The sequence below is a fragment of the Saccopteryx bilineata genome, chromosome 1, assembly GCF_036850765.1.
Source record: "Saccopteryx bilineata isolate mSacBil1 chromosome 1, mSacBil1_pri_phased_curated, whole genome shotgun sequence".
Taxonomy (NCBI): domain Eukaryota; kingdom Metazoa; phylum Chordata; class Mammalia; order Chiroptera; family Emballonuridae; genus Saccopteryx; species Saccopteryx bilineata.
The window spans coordinates 397,840,916-397,854,177 of record NC_089490.1 but is presented as its reverse complement, the minus strand read 5'-3'; the positions used below and the strand labels follow the sequence as shown (position 1 = coordinate 397,854,177).

General features: G+C 59.1%; 1 protein-coding gene across 3 annotated transcripts in view; it reads left to right on the top strand.

The window, feature by feature from the left end:
* Positions 1–1,191: 1,191 nt before the first annotated feature.
* Positions 1,192–13,262, top strand: part of AHNAK (AHNAK nucleoprotein) — an 89,077-nt gene continuing 77,006 nt past the window's right edge. The window contains exons 1-4 of one of the 3 annotated variants that reach the window (XM_066251770.1): positions 1,192–1,356; positions 11,476–11,577; positions 12,124–12,280; positions 12,733–12,920. In XM_066251770.1, the coding sequence (XP_066107867.1) occupies positions 12,124–12,280; positions 12,733–12,920 (345 nt within the window). In that variant the 5' untranslated portion in view covers positions 1,192–1,356; positions 11,476–11,577. The remainder of the gene's footprint in view (positions 1,357–11,475; positions 11,578–12,123; positions 12,281–12,732; positions 12,921–13,262) is intronic. The other 2 variants (XM_066251772.1, XM_066251769.1) reach the window with 2 other exon arrangements.

Genomic DNA, 13,262 nt, shown 5'->3' with positions numbered 1-13,262 from the left:
CTGGACCTGGGACACAGCCCCCAGGGCTGGCAGCAGGGTTGGCTGCTGGGTATTTTTAGCCTGTAAACATGTTTGCCATTTCAGAGGACAGGGCCTCTGGTCCCAGCCCCAGCCCACTAATGATCATGCAGCAAAGAGGGTGCTCCTGCCCGGGGCCAGGGCTTCTCAGGTCCCCAGCCCAGGGTCTCCCTTTTGCAGCATTTGGGAAGGAGGGGAAGCTGGCTTGGTGTGGGCAGTGGGTGGAGGGCCATTCAGAAGGAAAGACAGAGGATTCATGGGGGAGAAGAGAATAGGGGTGTAGAAGGGGGTGTGTGTAGCCAGAAGGACCCCGCACCCCATCATTAAGCATTTAATAAAATCTCCACGCAGTTTTAAGTGGCTGTGGGAAATGGCTGTAAATTTGGAAACAAAGCGTCCTGCAAGGGGGAGGTGGGGGAGGGGCTTGAAGAGGGGATCTGAGAAGGAATGGGCAGGTAGAGGACACGCCAGCGCTCGGCTCCTGGCTCCTCGCAGGGAGGCTGGAGAAAGGTGGGCAGCCCCGGCAGCTCCTCCAAGGTCTGCACGCCTGACTCAGGCACTGGTGACCCTGGCTCCAGGAGGTGGGGCAGCGGCTCCAGGTCGGTTCTGTGGGGGAGGGGCTCAGGGGCCCCTGGAAAGAGTTAAGACGAGAGAAATGGGCGCGGCTGCATGGAGTTTGGGAACTAAGTGAGGAGCCTGGGGTCTAGGGTTTGGAGTGTAGTTGCCTGTGTTGAGAGAAAACCCAAAAGGTCAATGTCAGGATGGAGATCGCAGAATGTCCCAAGCGTCCCCCCCCCCAGCCGCTTTCTGAACCCCTTGGTCCTTCCTGGAAAATGTTGATTCCCAGTTCCAGCTGGGTGGATGGGACTCGGAGCTGCGACGGGTTCCTTGAGGATGAAATAACACATTGCATCCGCTGGTGGTAGAATCAGGCCCGGCCAGGACAGGGGGCGGTGGTATGGGGTGGGGGGAGGCAGCACCTCGGGCTGGCGCGCCCCCTAGCTCCCTGGTCTCTCCCCTCCACTCCTCCCCCACCCCAGGAGCCCGCTCCAGGGTCCCTCCGGAGTCGGCCCTGCTCGCTCGTCCCAACCCCACTCCGGCCCCGCCCGGCCCCGCCCTCTCCCTTCGGCTCGGGGCAGACCCGCCCGCCCCAGCCGGAGTTACAAGAGCCGCCTCCCCGCGCGGGGGCCCGGCCACTCGGAGCAACTCTGCCGCGGGGACTGCACCGCTTGCCCTGCCGGACCCGCCCCGACCGGGGCTCGCCGCCTGCAGCAGCAACAGCACCGCGACCACTGGCCCCGCGCGGGCCATGGCTGTGCCCTGGAGCTGAGCGCGCAGGTAGGCGCCGGGCGCCCTGAGGCGCGGTCGGGAAACAGGACACCGGGAACAGGCGAGCGGAGGTGGGGTGCTGGGCTTGGGCGAGGCACTTTGGTGGGTGTCACTGTGAGGCTTCAAATAGTTTGGAACTAGCTAGCTGGGCAGCCCGGGGCTGCGCAGGTAGGCGATGCGTTCTGGAAGCCGAGCTCTGGCTCCGGAGTTGGGGTGCAAGTTGGGCAAAGTTGGAAAGTCGCTCCAAAGCGTGTTTTGCTCTAGTCCATATTTCTCTCGAGGGCTGATTGTTGGCTCTACTGCACGGCAGGGCGCCGCGTTCCTGGCCTGGTGGCCCCTGCCCACCCCCTCCCTCTCCACGGGGCGGTGGCTCAGCGCGCTGCTCGGGTCCTAGTCCATGTTTACTGGACAAGTTTCCAAGATCGTCGCCGCGGCCCCTCAACCCCTCCGGGCGCCCCCGCGCCGTAAGACCCTCTGCTGTTCCTCCCCTCTCCCCACGTCTCCGCCCAGAACTTCGCGTCTCGAGTCCTCCCGACCCCACCCAATTCTGTACCACCCGCCTCTCCCGCTCTTGCTCCCGGCTGCCCTCCAGTCCCCCTCCAGTTGCCCCACCCTAGTCTTGCCCCTCCGTATCCCGGCTCCCGAAAACTCCCTTCTTTCTCTAGGGCCGCGGACCTGGAAGTTTGCAGCGCGCCTCCCAGCGGGACTGGTGGGAGTGGGGGGTGGAGGACATAATTAGGGAGATTCCTGCACTGGGGCAGGCGGAGAGGGGGACTGCGCGGCAGCACAGCCCTTGGGACCGCCCCTTCCCCTCGGGAGGCGGTGCTCTCTCCCCCAACCCACTCCCAAACTCGTCCGGGCGGGACGGCCCCCGCCCCAGCGCCTGGATTGGCGCCAGCAGCCTGAGGAATGTGGTGGTTGGAGCCGGTGACTAATTCAAACCAGAACTCGGGAGGAGTGGTGAGGGGCAAAGGGGAGGAGGAAGGGGCTGTATGCGGGAGCCGGGGGCTGGAGCCGGGCTTGGCGTAGGAGGAGGGCTGAGCTGCGCTCTGCAACCGTGCGCTGAAGCGGTGCGCTCCGGGAGAGAGGGCCCGAGCGCCAGGTCCCGCCGTGGAGTTGGGAAGGCAGCGTGCTTAGGGTGTGTTCGGACTGTGTTATGTAAGGCTTTCCCATGCTGGGAGAATGTGTGCAGTGTGCAAGGGCCTGGCTCTCCCCTGATAGGGCTGGGCGTCCCCTGCAGTGTCAGGACAGGGGAATGTGGGGGCGCAGCCCCTTTATGACGCTGGCCAGAGGGACACGTCGAGTCTGAGCAGGGCTGGCAGTGCCCCTTGCGTGGGAGTGGAGCGGAGTGGGCGGATGGGGCATCTCACAGCCCTAACTGGGCCGGAACACCGTGGGGGATGGCTCTGGCGCCTCTGCTTGATGTGGCCACAGAGAATTGTGTGCAGTGTGTGTACTCGCGCCTTTCACTAGGCGTGGCCACGGAGAGGCAGTGGTGCGGCGCTCCCGGGGAGCCTGTGGCGGCTGCTTAGGGCCCTGCTCTGTGGAGTGGATTTGTGGGAAGGCAAATCCAATGGTCGGAAGATCCAGGTGGGATTTTCCCATGGCAATGGGGTCCTTAGAGAATGACCTGGAGTTTCTGGGGGAAAAGGGACCCAGATATATACCCGTGTCCCCAGCACAGCACTGGGCACCCAATAATTGGCTTTGAAAGTTTCCTGTTATTAGAATCCAGCCTTTATTGAAGGAATCACATGCCCCTCCTTGTACAGCCTGACACATGATAGGGATTGGACTGATTTTGCGGGGTGCAGTGATGCTTGGAGGCGGTGGTGATAGGTGAAGGAGAGGGAGTGGGGGGAAGAGGAGAGATTGCAGGTGCCTTGGGAGACCTTTCAGGACCTCCACACCTGTGCTGGGTCTAAATTAGGGGAGTCGATTCTGCTGTCATGCCCCCCTCTTCCCCTGCCTGCCACGAGGGAAACCCCTGGGGCAGGGTGTGGTACTCACTTCCTTTCCGAAGCTGAATGGGGAAGCGTCCTTCCCCACAGAGGGTGATAAGCTGGGCCAGCGTGTGGGAGGTGAGTGTGCAAAGTGCGGAGTGGAGGGAGCCCCAGGCTTAGGGGGTGCTTCCTGTGAGCTGTGAGCTGGGGGATCAGGGAGGCTAGGAGAGGGGCTGGGACTGGAAGAGTTTAGCCAAGCAGAGGACACAGGCAGGGTCCGGGTGCTTGGAGACAGAGTGAAAGGTGCCTCTAAACCCTGTCAGTAAGAGTTTGCACCCATAGACATTGATCAGAGAACAAGAACACACAGGAAGCCACATCAGTCATTCCGGACTCAGCACTGTCCCACAGCAGTGAATTAAGGATCTTGGTCTGGGGAGCTTTTTGAAGAGCGAACCCCACAGAGTTGAGGGCTTGTCCTAGCTAGTCTTGGGTCTGGGGGTGAGTGTCAGGGCCTACGGTGGGACAGGAGAGAGTGAACTGTGGGAGACTTGTGAGGGAGGATGCCAGCGTCAGTCAAGGGCAGGGCATGAGCTGGGGGTCCCTGGGTCACCGCAGTCCCAGGGAGGCCCTGGTGGAGTTGCCTAAGCACCACCAGGCTGGATTCTTTGGCTCAACCTGGAATTGGCTGGCTGGCCCTGGCAGAGCTCACCACCCAGAGCCTGAGGAGCTGGTTTGAGGAGTTGGGGCAAAGCTGTGGGGGTGGAGGGGTGTGTGGGGCTTGGGGTGTGGTCACCTTCCTCCAAACTTGGGAACCGCCTGGGGGCAGACTAAGGGGCAGACTGGGAGATCTAGTCTGACTCCTGACAGGAGCTCCCCCCTACTCCTAGCCACCCCCAAGTTTCTCTCCCTGGAGCTGGGCTGACCATGTGGAAGGGAGTTGGCCACTGCAGAGGGTTTTGGATGTTATAGCAGCCAGTGTTTAGGGCCTTCTGCTCTCTTTGTCCGCATGGCTTCACCCAGGCTCCCAGGGAGCTGCCATTTCCCAAGGCTCCATCCACCCTGCTGGCCCTCAGGCCTTCCTGAGCAAGCGCAGTCTCCTCCGTGTCTGGGCTTGCTGAGGGGGTGTTGGTGGGCCACGGCAGGGCTCCGCAGGAATGTATGTTTTGGTGAAGGCCCTCTTTCTTCCTCCTGGCCTTGGTTCCCACCAGGGCACCCGCTGGGCTGTTGTAGTTGGCGGTCCTGGGTCCAGAGGTTGATGTTTCACTATGGTCTTGGGTCTGCCAGTGTCACAGCAGAGAGGTGTGTGTTATTACCTGTCAGGGGGTGTCCCTCCCTCTGAACATGGTGGTCCTCGCATTACTGTGGGCCTGGGTGTGTCCCCGTTGCTTGCGGCCAGAAGCTTATAGGGCAGGGGACAACGATGGGACTCTGCCCTGGTTGTAGAGGTTTGTTGGGGACTGCGAGGGCTGTAGCTAAGGACCGAAGTAAGTTTCTCCATCCTGGACGGTTCCAGGCCCTGGAGTTTGTGTCCAGAGGCCCGCAGGAGGGCAAGGACAGCCCTGGGAGTGAGGCTCTGCATTGGTCGGTCGGGAGGGGCATCCTGCCGTGTCCCTGGGGGCCAGAACGGAGGTTCTAGGGGAAGGGGAAGTGCCTGGAGCTGATCCGGCTCCGCGTCCTGGCTGGGCTGGGGGTGGCTCTTTGGCAGCCAAGTGCCCTGCACTGGCGTGGCCTGACCACTGGGTGGAGAGCTGGGCCTTGGTGGGCTATGATGAGGGTGCCAGGAGGGCCAGTGGGCAGCTCCCAAACTGTAAACTGCCCCCTCCCCCCCAGGAGAGCCAGCTCCTTCTTCACCTCTACCCTGTGGAGGGCGACACCGGCAGAGCTGGTGTCCGAATTCCAGCAGCTCAGGGTCAAGGCCCGCTCTTCCCTCACTCTGTGACCAGGTGCGGGGACTTCCTGCTGGAGATGTAATGCTGTCCCCAGCTCCCTGTTACAAGGTAGAGGGAGAGTCCCTCTTGGTTAGGGGAGGAAGAGGGAAGCTCCCTCCCTGCTGGAAGTGAGAACTAGAGACTCCTGGGCTTCAGAGTTCCCTGGGGAAGTGGCCAAGGGAGAGAGCCCAGCAAGCAGCTGGGGGGCTGGGGTGGGAGCGGCCCTGCCCTGGAAGTCCAGGTGCAGAAAACCAGCATGGTGGTGAGGGCTGTAGAGGGCTGGAGTGATGAGCCTGGAAACACTTTCTCCGGGTGAGCTGTGGGCAGGGCCAGTGGCCCAGGTACGAGCCAGCAAGCTAGGCAGGTGCACGCAGGTGGAGTGAGGCAGAGACCCTGAGCACCAGGGTAACAGGTATAGGTGCCCTCCAGGATGGGCAGGGCCTGGGGCTGCCCTGACAGGTGTCTGTTGTGATCTGGTGAAGGCCGGGCCTGCGGGCCTGCTTTGGGCTCTGAAGAACGGGCAAGGTGGCCGACAAGTGTGTCTTGTGTGCATGGGGTCTGTCTGTGTCCTGTGTGTCTTCTCTGAATGTCTCTGCAGGGCTCATGTCGCTGGTGTTTGTCTAATTCTCTGTGACAATTCCATCCTCCCATTTAAGTTGGAAGTGACCCCTGGGGGTGTGCCGCCCATAATCAGCTGCGTGTTAGAGTTTTTGCTTCCAGCTTAGAATCTGGAGATGACTGTAGGTCTACTCCAGTTAGAATAGGGCCTGTTTGCTTTTTTTTTGGTCCTCAGAGGTCTTGGCAGCTGCATTTGTGAACCTCCATTGGGAGGTTTAGGCCCCAGCAGAGCCCCACCTCTGGGTTTCTCCTTGTTCCTCTGGGATGAGGGTCTGCCTGACTGGCTGTTCCCGTTGCCCAGTGAGTGGACCTACTGCCTCGCCCTCCCCAGTGCCCCACTCTTCGAGTTCTGTGCCGGCCGAGCCCAAAAGGGGATGTTTCTCTTGGCTTGGACCTGCTGCAACCCAAGAGAATCTTCAGGTGAGCTGAGTTTTCGACAGCTCAGGCTTTCTGAACCCTGGCGGCATCGCCTTGTTAAGCCTTAGAACCAAAAAGACCCCTCAGATCCTGGGCTCTGCGATGCTCGGACGCTGCCCATTTGGGTTTGCTGTTCCGAATCTGGGCCAGGACGAGGCCCATCTTCCTGTGGGTGAGTCTCTCTGGTTCTCACCCTGCCCACCTCCAGGATAGGTTTCTCTCCTCTGCTTCCCTGCCTTGTGCGTTTTTCTTTGTGGTTTCTCATCCTGTGTGTGTGTGTGTGTGTATTTGTGCCTTCGCCCCACAACCTGGGTAAAGGCTGTCGTTGGCCTTGGTGTCGGAGGACTCTGGGCTTGCGTTTCAACCCCGGGTCATGCTTAGGCAAGTCATTTACCTCTGGGGCCTGTTTCTGGCTCTCTAAAACAAGGATATCAATTTTTAATCACATAGGGTTGTTTGAGGATCGAATGAGACCCCAGGCGTGGAACTGGAGCGAGGGCCTGGCACACCGTAGGCGCTCTGCCAAGTTCTCCTCCAGCCTGTGGGGGTTCTCCTCCCACGTGCAGCTTTCTCTTCCTCTCTGAGGACTGCTCTCCGTCTGCGTCTGCGGAGTGTTTATGAGAGTAGGTCGCCCCTCGGGCGTGTCCCTCTATTCTTTGAATGTCCCAGCCCTTCCTCCTGGTTGTACATGTTTGGGGCTTTCCCCCTGGTGGTGGTCTCGACTTCTGATGGTGAGTCATTTTATGCCCCTCAGCGTGGGACTGCATCTCCCTGGCCTGTGTATATGGTGAGTCAGTTCACTCGTGAGTGCGCGCGCGCTTGCGTGGAAGTTTCATTGCGCTTTGTGTCCTCCTCATGGTGGGTGGGCGTGCTTTTCTTTGCCTGAGCGTCATTTCTTGTGTCCCTCCGGTGCTGGCTGGAGCGTGTCTTGTCTTCAGGTTTGGGGCGTTGAGGCCCCTGGCCTGTGTCTCGGGCTGTGTGAGTGTATCAGTTCCTGTCATCTCGACACTGATGCTAGCCGCAAGCTTGTCTCTGATTTTTGCAGCAGTAGGCTGGGTCCCTCGCTGGCTGTCTTTATGCTGGCCTTGGCTTTGGGAAAAAGGGGATTTGTTCCCTGGTGGCAGTGGGGGAGGCTGCTCCTCGGCGGGCCACACTGGCGGAAACCCTCTACCCAGGGCGAGGGGTCTTCTTCCTGGATCTGCCCAGGTGTTGCTCCCAGTCTACGAAGATGGCACAGGCAGAACCCTGCTGCTTTGCACATCTTTGAGGGTTTTTTGTTTTTTTTTTTCAGAGACAGAGAGTGAGTCAGAGAGAAGGATAGATAGGGACAGATAGACAGGAACGGAGAGATGAGAAGCATCAATCATTAGTTTTTCTTTTTTTTTTTTTTTCGTATTTTTCTGAAGCTGGAAACGGGGAGAGACAGACAGACTCCCGCATGCGCCCAACTGGGATCCACCCGGCACGCCCACCAGGGGCAAAGCTCTGCCCACCAGGGGGCAATGCTCTGCCCCTCCGGGGTTGCTCTGCCGCTACCAGAGCCACTCTAGCGCCTGGGACAGAGGCCAAGGAGCCATCCCCAGCGCCCGGGCCATCTTTGCTCCAATGGAGCCTTGGCTGCGGGAGGGGAAGAGAGAGACAGAGAGGAAGGAGGGGGGGTGGAGAAGCAAATGGGCGCTTCTCCTATGTGCCCTGGCTGGGAATCGAACCTGGGTTCCCTGCACGCCAGGCCAACGCTCTACCACTGAGCCAACCGGCCAGGGCCAATCATTAGTTTTTCGTTGCGTGTTGCAACACCTTAGTTGTTCATTGATTACTTTCTCATATGTGCCTTGACCGTGGGCCTTCAGCAGACCGAGTAACCCCTTGCTCGAGCCAGTGACCTTGTGTCCAAGCTGGTGAGCTTTTACTCAAACCAGATGAGCCCGCGCTCAAACTGGCAACCTTGGGGTCTCGAACCTGGGTCCTCTGCATCCCAGTCTGACGCTCCATCCACTGCGCCACCGCCTGGCCAAGCCATCTTTGAGGTTTTTTTTTTGTTTTGTTTTTTGTTTTTTTATATTTTTATTTTATTTATTCATTTTAGAAAGGAGAGAGAGAGGGAGAGAGAGAGAAACAGAGAGAGAGAAGGGGGAGGAGCAGGAAGCATCAACTCCCATATGTGCCTTGACCAGGCAAGCCCAGGGTTTCGAACCGGCAACCTCAGCATTTCCAGGTCGACGCTTTATCCACTGCGTCACCACAGGTCAGGCATCTTTGAGGTTTTTAATGGACGGGCAATCTCGTCTTCTTCTCGCTGCTTCTGGCCTGAATTCCACTCTGTCCCTTAATCTTAGATATGTGTCCTTTCCGTCTCGCAGCCGCATGACCTCACCTTTTCCTTTTTAGCCATTTAAGCAGCCCTTGGCCTTAGCGGGTCTCCACTCCAGCCCAGCTTGTCCCTTCAGCAGAGATACTGTGGGCCAGTGTTGGGTGGAGCACGGGTGGGCAGCTAGCAGGCTTTGGGCTTTTGGGCCCTCACACTCCCCCATTCTCACCTCTGGACCTCGCTTTCCCTGTGTGTAAGTGGCAGGCCGTGCTATGACCTTTCTCTGCTGTGGTAGGAATGTTCTCTATCTGTGCTGTCCAATGTGGTAGCCACGTATGGCTGCTGATCTCTTGAAATGTGGCTGCTGCAACCAGTGAACGAAATTTTGAATTTAATTTCAGTTAATTTAAATTTAAATAGTCACATGTGGCACCACATTGGATGGCACAGCTCTGAAAGCTTTTGACACTTGGCGAGTGTACAGAATTCCCCGCTTTGGGTGGCCTGGCTTCCCCTATCTTATGTGGAGGCAGGAAGGGCCAGCTGGGCTTGGTCCAGGCTCCAGGGGTGGGAGAGGCTGAGGGGTGGGGCCCCGATGCAGAGAACAGGCCCTGGCCACGGTGGCCTTGAATCCCGATCAGTACCCCCATGTCCAGTCATCTGCGTGGCCCAGATCAGATGAGAGGGGACGGGAGTCCTTCCTGGCTGTGCCAAGAGGTGGCCGAGCCAGAGCAGGCAGGGCGGCTGGCAGCTTCACCTGGCCGGGGAGCCAGGGGCCCTCTGCCAGGGCCGTCCCGTGGCTGCGGGTGCCGTGCCTCCCATTCCCACAGCCTGTGGACCCCTCTTCTCTCCTCTGGATGGCGTTCTCCCCTCCTCAGCAGCATGGGCCCAGGCATGCAGCAAGTCCCTCGTGAGCCCCCAGCAGTGCTTCTAGGGACTCTGTCCCTAGGGCTGGGGGCTCCGTTTGAGGAGCTGGTGGGGAAGCCGACCTTGTGTGTCCACTGATGCTCCAGTCTCTCTGGCCCCAGGGCTCTGGCCTGTGAAACACTTTGTCCCTTGGTTTGTAGGTGTGACCCTTAGCATGTTTGGAGCTGTTGGGGCCGCAGTGACTCATTGGGGAAGGAGGGAGGGTGGGGCTGAGATGTGGGCGAGGGTGAGTTCGCGCTCCCCCCTCGCCCGCTGCTGGCTCAGCACCAGGATGCTGGGCTGAGAAGCAGGGCCCCACTCAAGGAGGAAGACAGGGGTGCCAGGTGACTCGGTGGCTTCAGTGATCTGAGAAGCCCTCCAGCTGGAGGGCTTTTTCCTGCCCTGCCCTGCCTGGCTCTCATCTGCAGGGCTGGCTTCTCAGTGCCGGACACTGGGGAGGGACCGGTTAAGTCCCGGCTCTGCTTCCAGGTTGGAAAGGGTCAGCATGACTTCCCACCGCCCTCTGCCTGTCAGGAAGGGACAGGCAGCGCCCCCTCACTCCTGTGCCAGAGGCTGCTCACTCTGCATGGCCCTGCAGAGCACCAGTGCTGAGGAGACCGTCATAAATAGCGCAGGTGTGAGTTCAGGCACAGGGGACATGTCAGGGTCCATGTGGTTGTCTTCCTCGGGTTGTGGTCTGCTAAGTGCCTGTGAATGTCCAACAATCGTGCTTTTTCTCAGAGGCTAACTAGCATCTTGCAGACTCCATTTATAGTTTATTCCCACTAGAAGTGTCCCAATCCTTCTGGAACATTCTGAGGCTAAACTGATCATCCTCAGAACACCTTGCTCATACTTTATATATGGGACAGGAACTGAGTCTTTAAATCTCCATATCTGGCACATGGAGTGTATTTAATAAATGTTTTGGGGGATCAGGAGGGAAGTTAGGTGACAGTCTAATGCAGCGTGTAATTCAGCGCTGAGCTGAGCTGCGTGTCCCTCGCTTGTTTGCTCATCAGAGGCTGGTACACTGTGACATGCACAGGAGGGGATCAGTCTGCACACATTTATTGATGGGTTGACCGAGTTCCGCATGTAAACAGCTTTAGGGCGGGGTGTGGGGCGGGTGCTCCAGGACTTCCAGCGTCCCCCTCAGTTTCACAGACAAGCTTCTAGAGGATGCTGCCCTGCCATTTTGTGTGGGTGGCTGCAGGCCGCGGCTGCACCCGGAGACCTAGGCTGGGGCTTCCTTTGTTCAGCTGCTGCCTGTGACAGGGCTGGAGGAGCTCCCAGCTGGCGTGGGTCCCCCGGGGCTCGAGGACTGAGTTAGACGGGGTAACCCGGAGTCACTGTCGGCACCATCCCTGCTTGCAGGCCTGCCAGTTGCCACCAGTGAGGGAGACACCGAGGAGTATCTGTCCCCTGAGGAATCTCGCTGTGTTAAAGTTGCAGACGTGACGTGACAGGGTATGGGTGAGAGAGGTACAGATTTGGGTGCCAGCCCAGGCATGGTCGCTTCCTTTTTTGTGGACCCGGGGCACATTGGCCTCTGAATGTCAGCCTTTCCATCTGTAGGTTGGGGACAGTAACATCTCCCTCCCGAAGCTGGCGTAAAGGTCCTAATGGGGACGTGTGTGTTGCGTGGCTACTGGGCACCGGAGCTTGTCATGCATGCTCGCTCTCTCCCTCAGTCCACACGGGGGGCCTGTATCGTCTCCGTTTTCACAGATGAGGAAATGGAGGTTCAGGGAAGATGAGTGACCCGGCCAGGGTCACCCGCTGGGAGGATGTAGAGCCTGGGTCTGACTGAGTCTGGCCTCCTCTACACCCTCTTCCCATGCCTCCCGGCTGGAGAGCCATGTCTGAATGGAGTTGAAGACAGTGAGCGTCGGGGTTTTGGTCTGGCCTGGGGAACAGGACGTCCAGCCACTGCTGGCATGGCCACTGTTCGGGTTCGAACAAGCGGTTGTTAAGTGCACATATCGTTGTGACTTTTCCCTAGGCCGTGTGACCGCGATTCCCCACAAGAGAGACTGAGGAGAGGACAGGAAGGAGGGGCGGGCTCCTGGCAAGGCATTCGCTCCTGAACCCAGTCCTGCAAAAGGTCAGTAGGGGCCCTGGCCGGATTGCTCAGTGGGTAGAGTGTCATCCTGGCATACCAAGGTTGCGGGTTTGATCCCGTCAGGGCACATGTGAGAAGCAACCAACGAGTGCACAACTAAATTGAACAATTCGATACCTCCCTCCCTCCCTCCCTCCCTCCCTCCCTCCCTCCCTCCCTCCCTCCCTCCCTCCTTCTCTTCCTCCCTTCCTCTCTCCAATCAATGGGAAAAATAAAAGGTCAATAGAAGGGAGGGTGATAGACATGGAGGTAATGGGAGGAGAGGGTGGAAACCCCTGGGTGACATCGGGAGGCAGGGCTTCAGTGGGAGCGACGAGGGGCTGGTGACCTCCAAGGCCACTTGCATCCACTATCCGCTTCCCACCTTGTCTGCTGCGCCTTGGAGTATCTGCAGCGTGGAAGCGGCCACCTGGGAGATGGCATGCCACTCCCCGGGAGGTCACTGCACCCAGGATCCCTGGCCTCTCGTTCCTTCATCGCTGCGTCCTGTGGCCAGTGTCTTCAGCTCATTCCCTTCCCTTGTCCCAGATGGAGAAGGAAGAGGAGACAACCCGGGAGCTGCTGCTGCCCAACTGGCAGGGCAGTGGCTCCCACGGGCTGACCATTGCCCAGAGGGACGACGGCGTCTACGTGCAGGAGGTCATGCAGAATTCCCCTGCGGCCCGCACTGGGGTGGTCAAGGAGGGTGAGTCACCTCAGGGTGCGGGCTGGGTGCTGGGGTGGGGTGGGTATGGGTGATGGAGGGAAGGACAGGGAGCCAGCAGAAGTGGGCATGTGACTGGGGACGGCCTGGTCCCAGCGCCATCGGGATGGTCAGCACCCCAGCCTTCTGTCCCCTGCACACTCTGCATCTGTCACTTGCTCACAGTCCTTGGGGAAGGTGGTCAGGTCATGTGGGGGTGGGGTGTAGACACAGTCCTCAGTTTTGATTCCACCACTCACGAGCTCTTACACTTTGGGCAAATGCGTTGACCTGTCTGCCTAAGCCTCAGTTTTTCCATCTGCGCAATGCGTATTCTCATACCTGCTTTGCAGAGTGGTCATGACGTGCATTAAATGCGAGTCAGTTCAAGTGCTGAGCACGCAGTGTTTGTGTGATTTTTCCATGAGACCTGCTTCTTGTTCCTCCCTGCTCAGGGGACCAGATTGTGGGTGCCACCATCTACTTTGACAACCTGCAGTCAGGTGAGGTGACGCAGCTGCTGAGCACCATGGGGCACCACACGGTGGGTCTGAAGCTGCACCGTAAGGGGGACCGCTCCCCTGAGCCTGGCCAGACCTGGACCCACGAAGTCTTCAGCTCCCACAGCTCCGAAGTGGTTCTGGTGAGTGCCTTGCCGGCCTGTCTGCGTCCTGACCTCCCCTGGCCACACTGACCTGCTGGCCCCACTTGTTGAGCCTTCTTCTGCCTACTGGGCCTCTCTTGTCATTTCCACTCCTAATGTCACCCCTCTGCACTCTCTGTTGAGTCAGCCTGCTTGTTCCTATCCACATGTGGCATGTGGCTGCTGCCCCTAAACGTCAGGCTCTTCGGAGTGCCACAGTGTGGGAACCGACTCGTGCTGTCTGGTCCCAGCTGCCAGGAGGAAGGTCGGCTGCTTGGCCGGAATCTTTGGCACGATTGCCCGGGTGCCCAGCCCTGCCTCACAGAACACTCTTCTACTTTC